A 23,220-nucleotide genomic window follows, 5' to 3' on the forward strand; every position below is an offset into this window, starting at 1 on the left:
GGAAGAAAGTGTCACTCTCTTCTTTCTGCCTCTCCAGAATTCAATTTAAAGAGTTATTTTGAAGTTGTTTGGAGAACTCAACTGAGCACTTTCTCTACTCCACCATCTTAGTTCCACTCCCAGAACTTGGATCAGTGATTTCATCAATGTAGGGAACTCAGAACTCTCTCTGTTACTGCACATCAGCAACTACTTTGCATCTTACAGTTTTAGAGACTTTAGAAACTTTAAGAGGCTAAGTGAGTTTTCCCCACAGGATCACCCAGTTGCTATGTATCATTGATGGTACTTAAGTTTTCTTGAGTTTGAGACCAATTCTTAATCCACTGTCATTCTTCCTCTCAAGATACACACGTCTATATTATATCATTTTTAGATATACATACATATATCTGTTATTTAAGTGTGTATGTTTGTGTGAATGTATGTATGTGTGTATTAGTGTTGAGTTGAAAGTTTAAATTGTGGAAGAATACCACATTTTGTATTACAAGAGCCAGCAGTATTAATACAAAATGTGGTATTCTTCCACAATTTAAACTTGGATACTTGATTGTGAATCAAGAAAAGACCCTATGGTTTTTGTTGCTTATATTCAGCAAAATTATGTTCTGCATATGTCAACATGAATAATCAGGTGTGATTAGCATGCAGGCAAAGATCTTACTTTTCAGGGCAAGAAGAATTTAGTTATTCTTATAAAAACCATTGTTTTTAATAATCAACTTTCTTGACAAGGTGTGAAATGATAAATCAATTTTGTCCATTTATTTAGTCTTACAAGTTTGCTCTCTTCCAACATTTAACACAGTGCCTGGTACATAGTATGCACCAGTGATAGGCAAACTACAGCCTGTGGGCCAGATACAGGCCCCCTGAAATGTTCTATCCTACCACAAGACATTATTCCTAATATGATGAATACAATAAGTAGGATCCAATACAATGAAACCTCGAAAGAGTTGCCTTAGAAACAAACTGACAGATGAGCATTTTCTTTTCTTTGGCCCCCTCTTTAAAAAGTTTGCCCATCACTGGTATGCAAGTAATAAATGAATGACCTTTGACTTGCCTGAAGCTTGCTGTAGAAAAACCTTCCAAATGCTTTCTTCGTTTCCCATGCTAGAACTCAATGACACCTACTCTACTGATTATGACTAATACTGGTTGAGTAATAACCACTGTCTATAGAATTGAATATATCTTTTGGTGAAGGAAAGAAATGAATACACATATACCTAGGCAAATAGCCCTGCCTTTTGGAGATACAAGTGTAGACTGCTTGGAAGCAGTCTATACCTTTGATCTAGATCAGTCCAGGGAGAGAGATATCTTGATCATGAGTAGGCCATTCCCAATATGAATGATTTTAAGAACTTCACCCTGTTAATAATTCACCTCTGTGTACCTATTCCTGTTATTACAAGATAACCTAAACCCCTGGTGCATCCAACTTCTTCAGTGACCTCTGTAATGAGAATGCCCCTGGACTATATAACCAAATCCTCTAATTTCTGGAGTTTGGGACTACTTCAGATTAAACTTACAATACCCTTACCAACTTGGACTGAAAAATGTGACATTTCTTTTTTTTCTTCCTTTTTTCCCAACATGGCCAAAATGGAAATATATTTTGCATGACTTGACAATGCATAAGATATATTGCTTGCCTTCTCAATGGGGAAAGTGTAAAGGGAAAAAAATTGGAACTCAAAAAGTTTTAAATGAATGCTAAAAGAAAATACATCCACAAATAAAGGAGCAGGAGGAGAAAAATTATGACACCTAAGTATGTTGGCCCCAGATAACATCCACCTCAGTTTATCTCTCATAAGCAATAATTGTGAGCCAAATTGGATTGTTCTAAAATAATTCATTTTAGATCTGATCAAAATACTTATAAACTCATTTAGATATTTCACACAGCTTCCTGACAGGAACTGCTCAGCTCCTTCAATTTTCATATATGTGACTAAGTGATCTATGATCAGTTTCTATATGTCAGGGAAATGGCATGACTCTTGGGAGAATGGAGCTGACAGTTAGTATCCTTGTCGTGGCTTCAGGCAGCCCTTACAGAGAGATAAACTAGATGACCTAATGAAATTTTTCCATTTTCTGATTATTAGATGTTAGACATCAGTAGAACCATGGAAACTGGGGAATAAAAACTTGATTCTTTCCTTTTAATTATTAGGGGGGAAAAATAAAAGTAACTGTTGGCAGGTGTTGCTCTTTAAAATTGTTCTAGTTCAACTTTTCTGGTTTCTTCTTTTGTGCAATAATCACCTTCTATTTAAGATATGTTACTCAAAAGTTTGATTTCATGCTATTAAAAAAATGAGTAACACAGGTAACCTCATTATTCAGATGAAGATATCAAAATATTAAGTTTTGAAAAATTCAATGTAGTATTTGATACTGACACAGAGAAGTCAAGGTGCAAAATGTAAATTTTCCCTGAAACCTATTGTATTGCATAATCCAGTATGCAGAATTTATGCCACATGCAAACAAATGACACCACTATTAATTCATATTAGAAACTTAAAAATAAAATAAAATGTATATTTAAAATGATATTTAATTCATTTCAGATACTGTTAAAGGTACAAAGAAGGAAATTCTATATGTCAAAGTTTAACAAAAGCATTCTTTAGGAAAAACCCCAACTTCCAGAGGCAGCAGTTTCTCCTTGCAATCCAAGTCACTTTACTAACACCTGTTAAATCATCAAGTGCAAGTACCATCCATGAGAGGATCTCTGATCTCATTAATATGGACCCTCCCTCCAACTTCATGGATCACAACCAATCCATACTTTCTCATCTTATGTGACTCTTGTCCACCTTGTCTTATAAATCTTTCACAGGGGCTCTGTCCAACAAACTGGGGGTCTTCACTCTGACTATTAACATTACCATTGTAATACACAGACTGTCCATCTGTTTTTCTCTTTCATTACATTTACATCCTCTTTCAAAAGTCCACTTGCTTTTCCAGTTATAAATATCTTGGAAATTATTATTAATGTCACTTCTTTCATGTAATTTTTCATTGTTAATATGCCAGTCACCTATAGTTTTTATTGTTGACAGATTGTGATATTCTGTGACTTGTAGTCATGTAGCATCACTGCATGAATATTACCATTTGAAATGTGGGGATTTTTTTGGTTCAGGTTGAAGCTTAAGATTTTTTAAGCCACTATACAGTTTCCCCAAATGAAATCCAGTCCTTTCTTACTCCTGTCCAATAATTTACCCCACTTAGGATCATGGAATTTCAGAGTTATAATGGATCTCAGGGATCACATAGGCCAACACATTCCCCCCCCCAAAAAAATCCCTACTATAACTTATCCAGTCATTGACTGTTCAATCTCTGCTTGAAGACCTTCCATGAGGGAGACCTTGCTTCTCTAGGAAGCATATTCAATTTCATATAGCTTTCTCATTGTTAGAAAATTGTTTTCCTTTTTTGTTTGCATAATCCATCCAGCATGGGGCAATGGGAAGAATTTGGAGTCAGAAAACTTTCTACCTCTATTACATAATAATTATGTTACCTTTAATTATATGGAATATCACGATTCAGTAACCCACTTCACTTCTCTGGGTTGCACTGCCTTCATCTGTAAAATGAAGAAATGTTAAACTAGTTGTCCTTTAAATCTTTGATCCTAATTTTGCCTTCTAGGAGCCAAACAGAACAACTCTAATTTTCTCTTCAAATACTGGAAATAGCTATTATGTACCTCCTGCCCTTCCTTCCCAAACTTACTCTTCTCCAGGCTAACCAGCTCTAGTTTCTTCAACTATTTATCATGTGTAATGGATTAAAGGTCTTTCACCATTCTGATTGCCCTGTTGTCATTAGCTTATAAATGTCCTAAATGGCAACATCCAGATGTGAACACCATATTCCAGTCATAGGCTGATGAGCTCTATCTATGATTTCCTTATTCTAGACCCTTTGTTTCTCTTAATGCTACTCCAAATCACATTAGCCCTTCTGACAGTCAATCGAACTATTGATTAATATTGAGCTTGTAGTTTGCTAAAACCAGCAATTGAATGAAATTCAACAAGCTTTTGATTAAAGGTCTAATGGGAATTCAAAAGATAGAAACAGTAAATGTCTTCTAGGAGCTTACATTGTACTTGAGGGAAAACAACATGGACAAATGTGTACATACAAAAGGTGAACAAAGGAAATACAAAGTCGTTTCAGGGGTAGGACACTAAGAACTGAGGGAATTAGAAAAGTTCTGCCATACGAGGACATGTTTACTGGGCTTTGAAAGAAGCTAAAAGTTCCTAGAGACAGAGATAAGGAAGGTGAATATTGCAGGCACAAACAGTGCAAAGTCAGGGAAATAAGAATAGAATGTTATATACAAAGAACAGCAAGGAGGGCCAGTTTGGCTGAGACATAAGAATTCATAAAGAATATGATATGAAATCAGCCTGAAAATAAATGATTTGAAGCCATATTGTGAAGGACTTTAAAAAGCAAAGTTTGTATTTTAATCTTAGAGGAATCACTGAAGTTTCTTAAGCAAGGGGTAACATGGTCTCGTCTGTACTTTAAGTATACAAATTTAGCAACTATGTAGAAGAAAGATTATAAAGAGGAGAGGAGAGGTACAGGAAGGTCATTTAGAGGGCCATTGCAATATTCCAGGAGCAAAGTAATGAGTTCTGAGTTGAGGTCATGGCCATAGAAGTAAAGGGAAGTAGATGGATACAGGAAATGCTTTTGAAGGAGTATCAGCAAAGTTTCATACTTCATGAGGTGATAAGTGAGAAGGAAAAGTCGAGAATGACTCTTCATTTGTAAACCTATATGTCTAAAAGAATGTTGGTGTCTCAACAGAAATAAGGTAGTGAGATGGATCTAGGAGGAGAGATGAGTTCCATTTGGTACATGATGAGTTCGAAATGCCTTCGGGACATCCAGTGAAGATATCCAACAAGTAGTTGAAGATGTGAGATTAGGGATAAGGAAAAGAACATTTTTCAAATGTACTATTTAACACATATACCCTAGCTTGTACATTTAAAACCCAAATAGAAGACTTTTTTCAATATTTATCCCAAAGTGGCACAGTGGATAAAGTACTAGGTGTGAAGTCAAATCCAGCCTCAGACACTAACCAGGTGTGTGACCCTGATCAAGTCACTAAATGTCTATCTGCCTCAGTTTCCTCAATTGTAATATGCACCTACCTCCCAGGATTGTTGTGAAAATCAAATGAGATTATATTTGTAAAGCACATAGCATACCATATGGCACTTTTTTTTTTTTAACCCTTACCTTCCATCTTGGAATCAATACTGTGTATTGGTTCCAAGGCAGAAGAGTGGTAAGGGTGGGCAATGGGAGTCAAGTGACTTGCCCAGGGTCACACAGCTGGGAAGTGACTGAGGCCAGATTTGAACCTAGGACCTCCCGTCTCTAGGTCTGGCTCTCAATCCACTGAGCTACCCAGCTGCCCCCGATATGGCACTTTTTAAAAAATATTATCTGCTTGACTTAGTCTAATGCTTTATTTACTACTGAAATCTTTTTTAGCTCTTTACTTTGTCATGTGGTGTATTAACTCGCCCCATGGCTTTGTGTCATCTGCAGATTAGAAAAGCCTATCATCTTCTAGGCCTTTATCCAATTCAGGAGGTATCACATTCTAATAGAAACAGTATCACTAAACCTAAATTGGGATCCATACAGACCACAAGTTGACTTACATTTTCTCCTTGTTCTTTTGTATTTTATTTTGTTAAATATTTCCCAACTATCTTATTATTTAGTTCAAGCAGTACTTTATCCAAGTCATTAATAAAATATCAAACATAACAGGATTAAGCACAGATCCCTGGAGCATTCCTTTGGAGTCCTCCATCCAAGTTGTCATCAAACCATTAATAATTCTTCTTTACATCCAGACCTTCAACCCATTCAAAATCCATCTCATTCTATTATTCTCTCACCCATATCTTTCCATCTTTTCCATAAAAAAAAAAGCATGAGATACTTTCCCAAGCCCTTTACTAGTCATTTAATATTTATTAAATACTCACTACATTCCAGACACTGCACTAGAGTCTGTGGATTCATGTACAGAGAATGAAACAATATCTCCCCACAGTGAGCTTACATTCTAATGGGAGAGATAAGACATATGTATTAAAATGTTTAGACAGCATACTAAAAATATAAAGACATCACCCTGAGCTATGGTTTGTTTTTGTTGTTGTTGTGTTTTGTCCAGTAGCATTGTGTGACTGCAAAAGCTGGCCTATAAGGAAAATTGATAACTTCAGAATCAGTGCTTTCAAATTGTGGTGCTGAGGAACACAGGAAAGAAATCAAATCTGTCAATACTTAAAGAAATTAATTCAGACTATTCCCTAGAATAATAAATACTGAAGCCAAAATACTTTGGCCACATGATGAGAAGAAAGGACTCATTGGAAAAGTCTTTGATGTTGGGAAAGATCAAAGGCAAAAGGAAAAGGAGAAGGCTGAGGATGAGATGGATAGCTAGTGTCATAAAAAAAATGAATATATGAATTTGGGCAGATTTTGAGAGGCAGTTCATGATAGAAGGATCTGGGAGGGGGCAGCTGGGTAGCTCAGTGAATTGAGAGTCAGGCCTAGAGATAGGAGGTCCTAGGTTCAAATCTGACCTCAGACACTTCCCAGCTATGTGACTCTGGGCAAGTCACTTGACCCCCATTGCCCGCCCTTACCACTCTTCCACCTAGGAGCCAATACACAGAAGTTAACGGTTTAAAAAAAATTTTTTTAAAAAGGACCTGGGATATTATGGTCCATGGGATCATGAAAAGTCAGATATTACCAAACCTCAACAACAATAATATAAAATATCGGTAACTTAAATATAAAGTGAATAATAATAGTAGATACTACTAAATAGAAAAAAGTTTTGGTGGGAAAGAGAGCCTTAGTACTTGGAGGAGGGGATAGAATCAGGAAAATTTCATGCAGAAAAGAGTACCCAAGTCACATCTTAAAAGAAGAGGACTTTTATGAAGGGAACTAAGAAAGAAGTATGCATTGTCTATCTGCACAGTTTATTCAAAGCATAAAGACTGGGCTTTATGACAGTCCAATGAGCTGTCAATCCAACTCCATAAATAATGCCAGTGTAGTCATTCTTCATCGTCTTGGTTTTTCCTGTGTTACTTATTCAGCTAAACTTTTGGGTGGTTTGTGGATGTGATTTACAAAGCTTTGTAATGTTACAGTGCTGGAAGCATCGGCACAAAATCATATGCAGGACAGTTTTAATTCCTTCACATGAATAGGTAGGTCAGAGTAAGGAGCAGCAGAGAGACTTTGATTCAAGTGCTCTCGTGTGACCGTGAGAGGTCTTGTAATAGTCCCAAGTTTCTATCTTCTTCTTGAGGCATCTAGGTGGTACAGTAGATAGAGTGCAGAGCCTGGAATCAGGAAGACCTGAGTTCAAATTTAGCCTCAGGCTCTTCACTAGCTGTGCAACCTTGGGCAAGTCACTTAAACTCTGTTTACCTCCATTTCCTCAACTACAAAAAGGAAATAATAATAGCATCTGCCTCAAGGGGTTGTTCTGAGAATCAAATGAGATATTTTAAAATGCTACATACGATGTTTGGCAAATAGTAGGTGTTTTATAAATGCTTATTCCTTTCACTCTCCTTTCCCTATAAAATAAAGATAATGTTTGTACTACCTACCTCCTAGGGGTGTTGTGAGGATCAAATAAGATGACACAAATATGCAAAAAATGTTGTACACTATTATGTACTGTCTATGAAAAGGCAACATAGATAGTGTGTGTGTATGTGTGTAGAGAAATGTGGGATATATGTAAATATGTCATCAGATACATCTTTTGATAGTTGAAATCATGGATTCAATTTAGTGCAGGTGGTTACCATGTCTATGACTCAGAAATGTTTTATGTGTTATTTTATATAGTATTTCTGTTTTATATGTGATCTAAGGAATTCTTTGGAGCTAGTTATTACTTTTCTTGGTCTATTTCTTTATCCTTAGATATGTACTTTTTTTTTTTAAAACCCTTGTACTTCGGTGTATTGTCTCATAGGTGGAAGATTGGTAAGGGTGGGCAATGGGGGTCAAGTGACTTGCCCAGGGTCACACAGCTGGGAAGTGGCTGAGGCCGGGTTTGAAACTAGGACCTCCTGTCTCTAGGCCTGACTCTCACTCCACTGAGCTACCCAGCTGCCCCTAGATATGTACTTTTTTAAAAAGTATATTTCCTATCCTGTTGTGCTTTAGAAAGATACTTTACCTTGTTTTAATTACTTGGTTTATCTTCAAGAGAGAGACTTCTTGAATCACTTGGCAGGAATCTGTGAACACTGAGCTAGAGAATCAGTTTTTCACTTAAATAATCTAATAGCTAAGTATTCTACTTGTCAGGGTTCATCATTATTAAAAACATACAGAAAACTAAGTATCTGGCTGAAATATAGCAGCTGATCATCCACATAAATGGATTAATATTTAACACAGCAACATTTTTAAATCAGAAGAAAAAAAATGAATCAAGGATTCTTAACTCAGTCATACGTATCTTATTAATCATCTGAATTGGTTTATAACATTTCCTACATCGACATGACTTTTGTGAAATGTATTTTCCTCTAGCTGCATAAATGTGACTCTCAGCCAAGACAGATTTATGACCTTTTAAAAATAATGGTGGGGGAATGAGATTGGAGGAAACATTTTAGTATCTGTTTAGCTCTGAGGCCTAAAATGCGAACTCTCCAGTTCTTTAAGGCTTTGAAATGCTGATTCTAGCCTTCTTGTGGGTTCTTAAACACCTTCTCAAATGACCCATTTTAATAACCCGAAAGCTATTATATAACAAGCAGCCATAATTTAGTCCAAGGCTCTAGGGGGACCCTCACAGTTCAGCAATGAATAGTTAATGCAGTATAATGTTTAGCAGGTTATTAGTTTTCACTATACAAATGCTGATCAGGGAACGCTTTTATAAGGTGTTTAAAAGAAAATGTAATTAACTGGTTGCGTGCTTCTGTTGCAGCTCAAATTGAAATTATTCCATGCAAGATCTGTGGAGACAAATCATCAGGAATCCATTATGGTGTCATTACATGTGAAGGCTGCAAGGTAAGCCCCTTTTTTTTGTTTCTGCCTTATTAAAAAAATAAAATGTAGGATTTAGACTCACAATTTCTGTAAATTCAGCTTCCTGGAATGTTGAAGAATCATTTTTGACACTAAACAGTGAAAAGACATTTAGGTTTGGTGTTAAATTGCAACCATGGTACATATATATTTTTAGCTTCTATAAAAGATGGCTAGAGGAAGCTATTTATTTGGTTGTTGTTTATAGCATTTAATTGGGAGGTGGGGGCAGCCCTGGGATGGATTAGAATGATCCAGGTTCAACATTATTATACATTTCAGGAAGGAAGTCACCTGAGTTAACTTTGATCTGTTCTTTGATTCTCATTTTACTTCAAAGTATAATCAGATTTGGATTTGCTACATAATTGCCTGCATGCTGTCTTACAGACTGAACTGACCAAGTTAATAGTGTTAAGATAGCTAACACAGATGTAGCCCTTTACTTAAGGAATAAGTTCTCACTTTGACTCCAAGACTCTAGTAGCTACACTATTCCCCTAAGTGGGAAATTTGGAGTGAAAAATTCAGAAGATTCAAGCCCCCAAACTTTTTCTTTTCTGAAGGCATGTTAGGATTATTTTTCACAGTTATTAAAATATTACTTTATTACCTGCCTTTATAATGCAATTATTTTGGAGAAACAACTATACAACACAAAAAATTCTTAGATTTAGACTCAGGACATATATTCAGATCTCATCTCTTCAACTTAATACTTATATAGTGATTTAAACTCTGGGCATTATTTTTTTTCATCTGTATAATGGCCATATTGGATTAGATATGCCCTAAGATAGATCCCTTCTTGCTACAAATATGGGGTCCCTTAAGAGTGTTGATCATTATCATTACCTTTCTTTCTCTCTCCCCCCACCTCTCTCTCTCTCTCTCTTCCTCCCCCTCTCTGTTTCATTTTCTTTATACGCCTTTCCTACCACCAATAGACTTGTTCTTTCTTCTATACTTGAAAAAAATTATCAGTCTATTTCTAAGAATGTCTGAGGTGATTTTTCCACTTAAAACTGCAAAATAAGACCCTGAGAATTCAGATAGAATAGAGGCTGAGAAAAACAGAAAAACATATTGAATAATTCATGGTTTTCTTTAGCCCTGCTCTCTGTGTTATCATATTTAAATCCTGGCTTTGTGAGTGTGGACAAACCAATTCAGTTGCCTGTGAGTAGTTTCCTTATCTGTAAAATGGAAATAATATTAATCCTACCACCTTTTTCACAGATGGTTATAAGGAAAGCACTATGTAAATTATAAAGTACTTTGTAGATATATGCTGTCATTATTACAATTTTCATCATGAGGAAGTATACAGATTCACTTATCAAGACAAATAAAATTAAAATTATTTTGATGGAAGTATTCCTTATGGCTGAATTATCTAGAAGGTTCTCCCAGTAGTCTATTTCTCTGTCATTAGAGTTTTACCATTTTGTATTTGTGCTTTATAATAGGGAGTAATTAAGTGTTACATTCTTTAGTGAAACCTGTTGAGCTTTCTCCACAGTGCCTGGATAGCATTTCTAATAGAATTGGATTTTCTGACAGGTGTGTGCTTGGAGATTTAAAAAGGACTTTGAGGTAGCTGCCTATGCAAGTAGTAGGCTTTATATCGCTTAGTTGCTCTGGATTAACTAAACTGAAGGCAGGTGTGCTCTTCTTTTCCTCACACTAAGGAAAAACTTTTGGGTCTTGACTGCTTCACAGCATGCATTTTCCCCTTCCCCTACAAAACCTTAGGACTAGAGAAAGTGAAGCATAGTCATGAGAAGTGTTGGATGTGGCCCCCAGAGACCTACTTGATCATTGGCAATTCACATAACCTTTCAGAGCCACTTTTCTTTTATCCAAAAAATGGGATGGTCATACTTGCACACTCTTCCTCATAAAACTCTGTAGAAAGTGCTTAGTAAATCTTAAAGACCTATATAACTGTAAAAGGGGTTTCTAATTGTTATAATTCTTGATAGATACACAAATTAAAATGGAAAACTGAAACAATTATTAAAGAAAAGCCAGAAAAAACTAACTATATGAAGTGTAACATATGCTTATTATATAGTATACATATATTATATACTTTATATGAAGTTTAAATATATATATATGTGTGTGTGTGTGTGTGTATATATATATATATATATATATATATATACACACTTTGCCTTTTCTGAAGACAAAACTTGCTCTATTGGTCAAACCCATTTTCTCTTCAGTTTCTTTTTCTCTCTTTACTCCTTTCCCATCACAAATAGACTTGCTCTTCTTTCTTCTATACATGAAAAAAAAAAACACTTTTCATGACCCTGCCATATATAATAAGGCTATCATCCACCATCCATTCATCTTTCATCTATTCATGAGTGGCTTAGAGAGGCACTTCTAGTTAAAGTAACTGTTAGAATGCTGAACTCTGACATAGAAAAGAAAACCTAAATTCACTTCCAAATTATGTATCCTCTCTAAAAGTCACTCTTGTGCCTCAGTCTCCTCATCTGTAAAATGNAATCACAGGTCCAGATCATTCCCTCTTTTTATAGCTAAATCAACAGATAAGTAGAGGGAGATATACACATGTACCTTTGTGCATGTTTGTTTGTACACACAGGTAAATATATATATATGTGTGTGTGTGTGTGTGTATATATATATATATATATACACACTTTGCCTTTTCTGAAGACAAAACTTGCTCTATTGGTCAAACCCATTTTCTCTTCAGTTTCTTTTTCTCTCTTTACTCCTTTCCCATCACAAATAGACTTGCTCTTCTTTCTTCTATACATGAAAAAAAAAAACACTTTTCATGACCCTGCCATATATAATAAGGCTATCATCCACCATCCATTCATCTTTCATCTATTCATGAGTGGCTTAGAGAGGCACTTCTAGTTAAAGTAACTGTTAGAATGCTGAACTCTGACATAGAAAAGAAAACCTAAATTCACTTCCAAATTATGTATCCTCTCTAAAAGTCACTCTTGTGCCTCAGTCTCCTCATCTGTAAAATGAGAAAAATAGACCTACTGAGAGTTGAGGTCCCTTCTAGCTCTGTCTCTGATCTCTGAAACTATATAATAATGGGTTTTGATCCTATCATTGTGTATAAACAATTCTCCCAATGACCTTTTCTTAGTTCTTATCCTCCTCCAACTTTTTATTGCATTTAATACTGTTGACTACCCCATTCTCCTGGAAACTGTTCTTTTGGCTTCTGTGAGAATAGTTTTTGGGGTTTTCCCCTCTGATTCTGCCTAGACCTCATTCTCCTTCACTGATTTACCTTTCTCATCCCATTCCAAAATAAGCAATTCCCCCATTTTTTTTTTTTGCTTTCTTCTCTATCAGCCCTCTCTTAACGATCTTCTTCTCTCCCATTGTTTCAGTTTGCACCTCTATCCAAATGTCTCTCTAGTCAATATATCTAATCCCATTATCTACTCTGAGCACCAGGCCTCCAGATGCCTTCTAACTCTTCCCACCTAAATGTTCTGCCAACTTCTCAAACTAAAAATGTTCATAACTGAATTCCTTATCTATACCACCTATCAGCGGGGAAAAAGCCTGCCTCTCCTGTCAACTCATTTATTTCTGTTTTTGGTACCACCATTTTCCCAGCTGCTCCCTAGTTTCAAACCTTAGATCCATCTTTGACCCTTCTTCCTAACTCCCACATCCAATCATTTGTCTATCCCTATGTGTATTCTGCTTAAACAATATCCCTCTTTATTCACATTCTCTTATCGTCCCTTCATAGACTATTTTAGTGGCATCTTTCTTGGTCTCCCTGCCTCTAGTATCCCCCTTCTCCAATATAACCTTCACAAAACAGTTGAATCTGTCTTTGTCATTCCCTTGCTCAAAACCCTAAGTGACTATTTCTGATAAGATAATTTGCAATTTTCTTTGTGTATCATTTAGATATTCCACAGGCCTTGCAGACAGAGCTCCAGACCTTTTAAAGTGCTCAGCATAGTACCTAGTACAGAATAGGTACTTCATAAATGCTTATTCCCCCCTCCTTTCCTTCTTTCTAAATAAGTGTAATAGATTTTAAAATAAACAAATAGCTTCCATGTAATAGAATAAAATATCTTTGGAAGTTTCTAAGTATATATCTAACAAGGAAAAAAAGTGAATAAAATTCTTGTTTGTATCAGCAAGCCTTTTTTAGTTTTCCTACTTTAAATACTGCCTTAAGAAGCTATGGGAATTAGAGAGCCTATTCATTGTTTGGATTTGTTTCTTAAGAAGCAAAGACATCATTATACATTTTATTATATTTTGTTTGCATAGGACTTGCATGCAAACACTAAGTGTGGCAATACTTTGGGGAGATATTTTATTCTTTTGTTCAAATGTAATCCTCACCTCATGGCCTGCTGCTGCTCTTTCTTTGCTATTTTAGCTGCAGATGTCTATCTTCCTTGAAAAATGCCATGAACCTCATGTTTAAATGACATTTGTTAGTTTAAAATATTGCTATCTAATATCAGTGAAAAGATCGAAACTTCATTATGTGGAAAGTACTATGGCAAAGGAAAAGACATATATGATGCAGTGACCATCCTATGAAAGCTTATATTCTAATTGGGTAGAAAATGATAATCATAACAATAATAATGGTGGCCATTTCATAATTTAAAAAAATTTAATAATAAGCAGCATGATATAGTAACTAAGGAACTATTCTTAGAGTCCAGGAGATCTAGGTTCAAGTCCCATCTCTGATATATACTACCCAAGCAAGTCACTTAATCTTTCATCTCCAGGCAACTGAGACTGTAAATTTTAGGTCAATTGCTATACCACCCTACTAAGGGCATTTCTTCATGGGAATTCTTTGCACCAATAACAAGTCTAGAAATGCATAGAGATATGAACACAGAAATATCAGAAAAGATGTGAAAATGTAGATAGGGTCATTCCCATTACAAGAGAAACTGATCTCCACACATATATACTATATCAAACCCCTAATGATCTAACTTCTGTCCCCATAACTCCCCCTGAAGCTACCTTCTTTCATTTATTATCACCAAATCCAATTTATTTTCAGTCCTTGACTTCTCTATAGCATTTTTTTCCTGACAACAACTCTCTATCATTTCTTTCATTGGCTTCTGTGATTGCATTCTCACTGTACTCCCTTCCTTCTATCTCCCTTTGCCTAAATATGATGTCCCACAAAGCTCTATCTTTGACTGTTTTCTTATTTATTTGACTCTCTTCCTTGGTAATCTCTCCTGTTCTCATGAGGCTCTTTAACACTTTTATGCAAATAATCTGCAAACATAGAATTTTAACCTTAATGTTAGTGGAATTTTGAATTTTGGTTCAATGGAAGACCAGTGATCTAATCTAACCAAATTTGGAGCGTTCCATCAAGAGTTTGGCCACAAAGTAATAAAATTTTGGCTTTAGAAGTTCTCAGACAATTAAGATAGACAATGGGTTAGTTGGCCAAGAGTTGAATATGAAGAGAAGAATGCACTGAATTACTTTTGGAAAATTGCAAAACTTCTTTGTTACCTTAAGTTTCCTTGAAAGCAAAAATCCACATTTTTTAATACTAATGTTACACTTTTGATGTTGAATAACAATAAGAAATAGAAAATAATTAGCTGTGTTTGAGAAATTTAAAATGAGTATCACACAGAAGGTAATGGAGAAAAAAACACATCATGGGTGTATAGCCATTGAGAAACTCTGAAGAAGAAAGGAGTAAAAGACATTACCAAAGAAATGCAGAATAAAAAACAAAAATGGACTGGTTACATGACAGAAGTAAGGGTAACAGGTAGACAGCCAGAGTCCTCCCTTCCTTTGTACCCTTGCAGTATCGGAGAAAAGAGTACAGTTCATTGGTTTAAACCAATATGTGTCAGAGCAGGAGCCCAGGATTTAGCCCAGAGGAAAATATGGGCAAGAGTTACAGGGTATGGGCAGACACAGATGGATTGAGATCTACATTGTGAAAAGGAATTCTAATCATTGAAATAACAGATCTATTTGAGAGAGCATTTGTCAAGAATCAAGTACTATGCTGTAGAATTATTGTGATCCCATATTAATGTAGTAACTATATCAAGGAAATCCTTGATCCTTAAAGTATTAAAATATTAGTCATGCAAGGCAGTTGTAGCAATAGAGAGCAGGTAATCCCATGCTGAGAGTTTCTAGAAAAGCAATGATGGAAACAAGCCTGGAGAGATGTGTTATTCAAGAAGAAAGTGAAATACAGTCAGACTCCTGATATAAGTGTGTAGAAGTGAGCTATGAACTGTGTGAACCAGAGGATACTAAGCCAGGAGCTTTTTCCTCTTACCTCCAAATCTGAAATAAAATTACTGACTTGTGAATACATTTAATATTAAGAAAATAGGCCTTTAGATCCAAGAGGATTAATTTTTTAAATTGACTGAAAATCTTTTCAAGAATGACTCTAACATTACTGAATTTCTTTTGAAACATCGAGGCTGATAAATACTAGGGTACTTCTCAACTGAAAGTGAAATATTTATCTTGGGAGAAAAAAGAACAATTAGATTTTCATTTAGCTTATCTGGTATTACATTTCTTAGCTCTGCAAGGCTCAGTTGATCAGGACGTTAGGGTTTCATAATTACGTTGTTGGTCTTACTTTCCTCCTAAAGGCTTAGGAATAGATTGTTCTTTTGACAAATATCTATTGAATATCTGCTATAGGCAAGACTCTTTATTTCATCTAAGAGACTCTTTGGAGGCCTTAGAAGCAAGAGTTGGTACTTTCCTTTTATTGCAAATAAAATAACTTTGTAATAAAAGAATATAATCCTTTTTTAAAAGATAAAATGTGTAAATTACCTGGTGTCATTTATCTAGAAGAAAACAGAGTAGTAATAAGTAAACAGAGTAGTAATCATTTTAATAGCTAGCCTTTACGTAGTACTAATGTTTACAAAGTATTTTAAATGTTATTTCCTTGGATACTCACAAGGAACCTATGAAGCAGATGCTGTTATTATCCCTATTTTACAGATGAGAAAATTGAGGCTGAAAAAGGTAAAGTCATTTTCCCAGGGTCACATAGATAATAAGTATCTGAGGGAAAATTCGACCTTAGGCCTTTAAATTAGCTTGTTTAGAAAAAGAGGCAAGTTCAGAGTAGTGGATAGAGTGCTGGGTTCTAGTGCTACCATATTGGTTCTGTGACCTTTGGAAGTCATTTAACCTCTCATTAACTCTAATAACTAAAACCATAAATTGCAGAGAAGACCCTGATCTGCTTTGGTAAGAGGAAGTGCCTCACTGGGAGCTCCCTCACTGTTGAAATGAGAAGTAGATTAAATATTGTTATTGTGAAATAAATGGGAAAGGAGCTAAAGTGCTTGCATGAAATGCTATATAAATGTCAGTTCTCACTATTATTAGTATTATTAATCAAGGTCCCACTAAAGGCTTCTTCCCAGGCCTTCTCATAATATGGAGTTGACTCTTGGCTCTACAAAGCCATGAAGTGGTCCATAAGCAGTGGAAAGAGCTCTGAGTCTGCTGGAGTCGGAATCTGAGTTCAAATCTCACCCCTGATGCTTATTACCTGTGTGATCCTGGATACCTAATGTCCCTTGGCCTTCGTTTCCTCCTGTATAAAATAAGAACTAAAAGACCTCTGATATGGTCTCTTTCAGCTCTGGACCTTTTAACTAGCAGACATCTCAAGAGGCAAAGACTTTGAGTACAGTGCCAGGAGAGGCTGGCATAGTAGGTAGAGTGCTCACCTTGGAGCCGAGGAGGAACTGGGCTCATGCCCTGACACAACTGGCTGTTGGTCCATGAGCAAGTTAATTTCTTATTTGTTATTTTAAGTTATTTAATTTTTTAGCATTCCCAGGGAACTCTTAAAGACTATTATAGACATTATAGACATCACTAACATCTTAGGACAGAAAGCTCCCTGGTCCAGGGGGAAAAAATTTGTTTGGAAGTAAAGACCCTCTCCATGAAAGTCCTTCTTGAAACATGGATGCTAATGTTTTTATTGGAATTTCTGAAATGTCCTTAATATTCTGAGACCCATGTCAGGTTTTCAGATTTTCCTTCCAATTTTGCTATATTCATGCTCAGCATCTAGTTCTTATTTTTATCTTAAAGTTCAATTTCCTAAAGAATATTAGGTGGAACATTTTAAATAAATATTATATTTTGTAGGAAGGGTGGCAGGGATGTTATTGTATCTTTTTGAGTTCAAAAGTGTCAATTCCATTTTTAAAAGCAAGCACACTAAAGAGTAATGAGAAGAAATTTGTGTTTGTTCAGCTAAAGCTTCCAGTTTCATGATGATTCACACTCAGGAGGAATATTTTCACCCTACAATTTGTCTCAGATTGGTTCATTTTTCAGTGAAACTCAATGACTGCCTCTTTTTTCAATTTGTGGAAAGTTCTAGGCCCGCAATCGGGTACTCATTTGGTTTAGACCTTTCTGTAGCTCTCTATAGTCAAAAATGACCATCACACTTGCTGACTGGAACAAAAGAAGTCAGTTATAATTGCATATCAGAATATTTACAGTATTCTACTGGGAGGGGCAGCCTTTCTTAGAGCTGGAAAATATTCAAAAGATACCACATTTTTATTACTGGTGTCATGTGCAGTTAGTCAGACTATACTAGCAAATTTTTACAAACAAGGTGATTGATAGTGTCCAAAGCCAATTCAAGAAACTGAAACCTGTCTGCCTCTTTTCTTTGAATTCTGCTGGTCCAGTCAAGTTTACTGGCCCCATTATTATTCTCCAAGGCTTGCTATTCCTTCCTAATTTTTACTGTGTCTCCTGACATTCCTTTTCTCTGCTTTCTCTCTTTTTATATTTTATCACTCTCTCTAAAAATCAGTCTAGTGTTTTTATTTTCCATTACCAGGTAATTAGCTATTAGCTAAAAGAATTTCTGCTATCACTTATGTCAAAATGTTTTGCCAAAAATATTTTGTTCTTCCCAAGTCATATACTTGAAAGAAAGATCCCAACTGAATGACTGAAAAAAGCATCTTTTTAGATTTTACTTCCTTTTTTGGTAGTAATAGAGTATGGAAACCTATTTGGAGTGGGGGAAGGAGGTAAAAATGCCCCCATTCCCAAATTCCTAATTGTTAGTTGCCGGTAATACTGCAAAATTTAATGATTCGTGTAAGCATATGAGTATTCACAATAAATCACAGAGTTATGAATAAGTCATGGTTGTCAAAAGGAAATGTGTAGCCATTCCAAACCGTCTGCCATTAGAATGCATCGAGGCAGCTGTCAGCTGTTTTCTTGTAATTAAACAGCCAATGAGCAGCTAATTAAGACATATGTGTATACAGAAGTGGAAGTGGGTATGTTAATGAACTGTAGGAATCAATTCATTAACTGAAAATTGTCAAAAGACCAAACATCAGCTCAGCATTTCAGCCTCTGCTGATCTGAAGAGGAAGCATACAAAGGATGAGCCAGTGACACCAGCCAAGCCCCACTCAGTTGCATGCCCTAGGATTCTCTAGAAGCATCAATCAACCTGATTCTGCAGCATTTAAGGCTAGGTGCCTTACAGAGACAAATGGTTGAAACTATCAATGACGCTGAAAGAAAAACTATTGGCATTTCTAAGGTTTTCTTTAAGTTAGCACAAAACTTTCTACCCATTTCAGAAAACCGATATTCTTAGCATTACAAAATAGGTAGTGCTCCAGGTCAGAAGCAATAAACAGGACTTGGACAACTGACAGACCTGAATGTTTCCTTTTTTTAACTGTTCATTGATAGTGTTGTAATTGGAGGGGGGGGGGAATCAGTATGCTAAATGTTTTAATTAACTATCATCTACTTTTCCATGGTCCGAGAACAGGGGGCAAAAGAGGGGTTAGAAAATCAACAGGCTACAAAATATTTAACAAGTTCTTAGGGCAATTTTGGACAAAAGTACCAATGAATCAACAAACACATTAAGTAACCTAATAGAATTGAGGAAGAACTTAATGAAACAAGAAGGAAATGAATGGAAGACATTTTGACATTGCTAGAAGCGGGAAGCAAATATAATATAAGCTGTTAGTGTAGCATTAGTGAAAAGAATCCTGCACTGGGAATTTGGGTACCTTAGTTTTAGTCTTGTATTCTGTAATTAAGTATTTAGAAGTATTCCTCATTTCTCTTCGAGACTCAGATATCTCATTTTCAGAGTGAAGTGATTACATTAGATACTTTCAGAGATTTTTCTTAGGTCTAAGATTCTGTGATTCTGTAAAACAAACATTAGGAAACATAGAAAGCAAGTCTCTTTAAAAAGTACTTAAGGGGGCAGCTGGGTAGCTCAGTGGATTGAGAGTCAGGCCTAGAGACAGGAGGTCCTAGGTTCAAATCTGGCCTCAGACACTTCCCAGCTGTGTGACCCTGCGCAAGTCACTTGACCCCCATTGCCTACCCTTACCACTCTTCCAGCAAGGAACTAATACACAGAAGTTAAGGGTTTAAAAATATTTTTTTTAAAAAAAGGTAGTTAGGAGGGGACTCTTAAGGGATAGAAGCTCTTTATGGAAAAATATCACAGAGTTCTTAGCAGTGCATTGTTTTATAATTCCCTAACTGCTCCTTTGTTATAGAGTCAGTAGAAGGGACAGGCAAGTCATTGTCCTTTTAAGTAATTTTTATTCATTTTTGGTGCTGCCCAGAGGAGCTATAAGATCACCCTACTCAATGATCCTGGGCTATAAGACCGTTGATTTAGGCTGACCAAAATTATACCCATATATTTCCATATCTTTTTAACATTAGTAATGCACTTTATTAAAATAGCCCATCTCAAGCAAAATTTAAATGTGCTCCAATGTTAATTGTTTACAACAAATAAAACCCAGAAGATGCATATACCTGTTTTTCTTAGCAAATTTTTGGCAGTTACCCATGGGAAAATCCTCTGTAATGTCTTAATCTTATAAATGGGGAAATTGAGGCAGAAGAAACTTGTGCCTTAAGGATCACTTTTTTTTCATCATTCCTCTTTACTGGATTATGAATGCCTTCCCATTTGCCTCAACCCTTCCCTCCAGCTTGTATGTACTGCTCCAGCTTCTGGATTTGGGGCTTTTGGTTTGAGACTGCCTAAAATTTTCTTTCAGCTGCCAGCATGCTTCCCTGAGGGAATTTTCTCCCTCTTTGCTCACTGAGTCTGTCAAGATTCTGTCATCCTCTTTTCTCTCACCTGTTTTCTTGTGTTTAAACAGCTCACTTTCTAACTCTGTCCCCTAAGACTCTATAAGGAAGGCCCAGACCAACACAAGATTGTTTCTCACTATTCTAAGATTTTTTTTCTCCATTTGCTTTTTAAGAAGTCACTGGTGATCTGCTTTGGGAACACCAAACGTAAAAGTCTGGCTTCAGTTGCTAAAAATTTCTGACAGTTGATTATTGCTAATAAATGAATTACTTTATAACCCCTCTGGGGGTGTGGTCGGGAACAAGGGGAGACACTATAGTGTAAGAGAACTGGTTTTTATCTTTATTTATATACCAGCACTTGTAAGATTGCACATTTAGAACCAAAAGGAGCCTCAGAAGTCATTTAACCCATCCCTTGATTTTGGAGACAGAGGTCCTGAGACTTATAGATGTTGAGTGTCTTGATGAAGGTTGTAAGTGGCAGATAAGGAATTCTACAAGGTCTTCTTAAAGTATTTTGTTCATTCCAATGAACCATCAGGAGGTAACATTTGGAAAGAACAGTGGCTCCAGAGTCAGGGCATCCAAGTTCAAATTCCTTCTCTGTGTACTCCTTGTATAACTATAGGAAAGATAACTTAAGCTTTCAGGGACTCAGTTTCTGTTCTGCAAAATGTGTGGAGGTTGGGCTAGAGAGTCTCTGATGTCCCTTCCAGCTTTAGATCTATAATTCCTATGATCATAGACATCCAAATGTGTATTATCTCCTTCAGTACAGTGCTTTTTCAAGGCTATATCTATGCTTTAAAAATCATTGGAATAATTCCTGCAATTGCCCTCAGGGTGAATTTGATTTTTTAAAAAACAACTAAAAATTGTTAGGGGTCAAATCTGGTAAATAACATGGATGACCAATTAGGCTATTAATATTCAGGTCTAAACAGCAACTTATAATAGCTATAAAGTAATGAGATTGATTTGGTCCTGTGGGTCCTGTGACTCATAAACTAGCTCTGACAGCAGTTCCAAAAGAGTAGTTTAAAAAATGTTTGGACTAATGACAGCATCATTGCAATAAATGTTTGGACTCCTGGGACAACTATAAGACAACCCTCATTTTTAATAATAGCTTGCTATACTTTTAGGTTTATAAAGCACCTTCCTCATAATCATATGAAGTAGCCAAATGTGTGTTACTATATGATACAAAATTAGCAAGAGCTCTAAGTCAGGAGTCAAAGGTCCTGGGTACTAATCCTGCCTCAAATGTTTACTTCCTCTGTAACCTTGAACAAGGTTCCCTTCACTTCCCCAGTTTCCTTTTATTTACTTATTTGTTTGTTTTAAGCCCTTACCTTATGACTTAGAATTGATACAAGTATTGGTTCCAAGGCAGAAGAGTGGTAAGGGCTAAGCAATTGGGGTTAAGTAACTTGCTCAGGTTCACACAGCTAGGAAATGTTAGAGGCCAGATTTGAACCCAGGACCTGGATCTCAATCCACTGAGTCATCTTGCTACTCCAAGTTTCTTTATCTTTAAAAAGAGGCAATTGGACTGGATGACTTCTAGGGTCTTTTCTTGCTCTTTTATCCCCTTTTGACAAATAAGGGAACTTTAGGAACTGAAGGAACTTTGAGAAGTTAAAAGATTTATCCACCATCACATAGCTAGTAAGAGTCAATGATGGTGCTAAACCAAGTTTTCTGACTCCTAAGCCCAGTGCTTATACAACTTCATTTATTTCACTTAATATGAGAATATGAAGCTTGGCATATTTGTGTCATAAAAATGAATCTCATTACTTTGTAGTCAGACAATTTTGGTAGTTGTTTTCCCCTCTTCTCTAACCATTAAAAAAAAATCATTTAATCATGCTGTTGCTATTCAAGCCCCTTAGACATTCAGTCTTCCAGGGCAAATTATCAATAAGCAATGTTAAAATATCAAGGCTTTATTAGTACTTGATTGTGTTATCTTAGTTTAATGTCTAGAAAATAGAAGGCAATTTTTCACAGTGTATTTATCAAGGTCAGATTCCAATGAGGAGAGCTAGCCTTCCATTCTAGCCTTCATATTTGGAAAACTATAGAGAAATTAGAAAGAATCCAGAAACAATCTTTTAAAAGTGATGCCCAGCCTATAAGGAAAAAAGTCTTTAAGAGTTGTAATGCACTCTAGAAGAGCCGAAGTGAAGAGGAGTGGAGGATGATTATAAACTGTAGCCATTGGATCATAGATTTAGCCCTGGAAAAGATCCTAGCCAGAGTCTAATCTAGAACCTTCATTTTACGAAGTTAACAGCGGTCTAAGGAGGTTCAGAATCTTGTCTAGGGTAATAAGAGGCAGTATGTACCTATCTGTATATCTACTGAAGTCTTACCAAGTTGCCTCATACTGGGGAGAGGGGTGCAAGTGGAAGAGAAGCTTCTTCAAAGCTATGCTGGGGAAACAAGTTCTGATACAATCTGTTGAGCTAGAAAGGCTTTTTATATGAGCTTGGTGATGGTTTTCCAACAATAACCTACAGTTTTAGCTTAGCAAAACTCAGTAAGGCTCTTCTTTAGGTTGGCCATAGAGTGATGACCCTGACCATAGCCACTCTAGAAGATCATTTGTTAAATTATAGAGGGAGGTGTGAGATGCATGTGTGAAGAGAGTAGTAAAGACTCATCTTGAGTTCAAATCTGGCTTCAGACACTTCCTAGGTGTGTGATCCTGGGTAAGTCACTTGACCCTGTTTGCCTTGATATATTGACTATAGGTGGACATTGACATGAAAAGAATGTAACCAGAGGTTCTCTATATCTACCGATAATTTTTTAAAAGATTAGATGATGGTA

The 23,220-nt window shown here is 36.1% G+C and overlaps 1 protein-coding gene across 1 annotated transcript in view; it reads left to right on the forward strand.

The window, feature by feature from the left end:
• The window catches only part of RORA (RAR related orphan receptor A), an 897,474-nt gene that overhangs the window by 856,695 nt on the left and 17,559 nt on the right, over positions 1–23,220 (forward strand). The window contains exon 4 of the mRNA XM_044665391.1: positions 9,086–9,171. Within this exon, the coding sequence (XP_044521326.1) occupies positions 9,086–9,171 (86 nt within the window). The remainder of the gene's footprint in view (positions 1–9,085; positions 9,172–23,220) is intronic.

This window comes from Gracilinanus agilis, chromosome 2 (assembly GCF_016433145.1).
Source record: "Gracilinanus agilis isolate LMUSP501 chromosome 2, AgileGrace, whole genome shotgun sequence".
NCBI lineage: Eukaryota > Metazoa > Chordata > Mammalia > Didelphimorphia > Didelphidae > Gracilinanus > Gracilinanus agilis.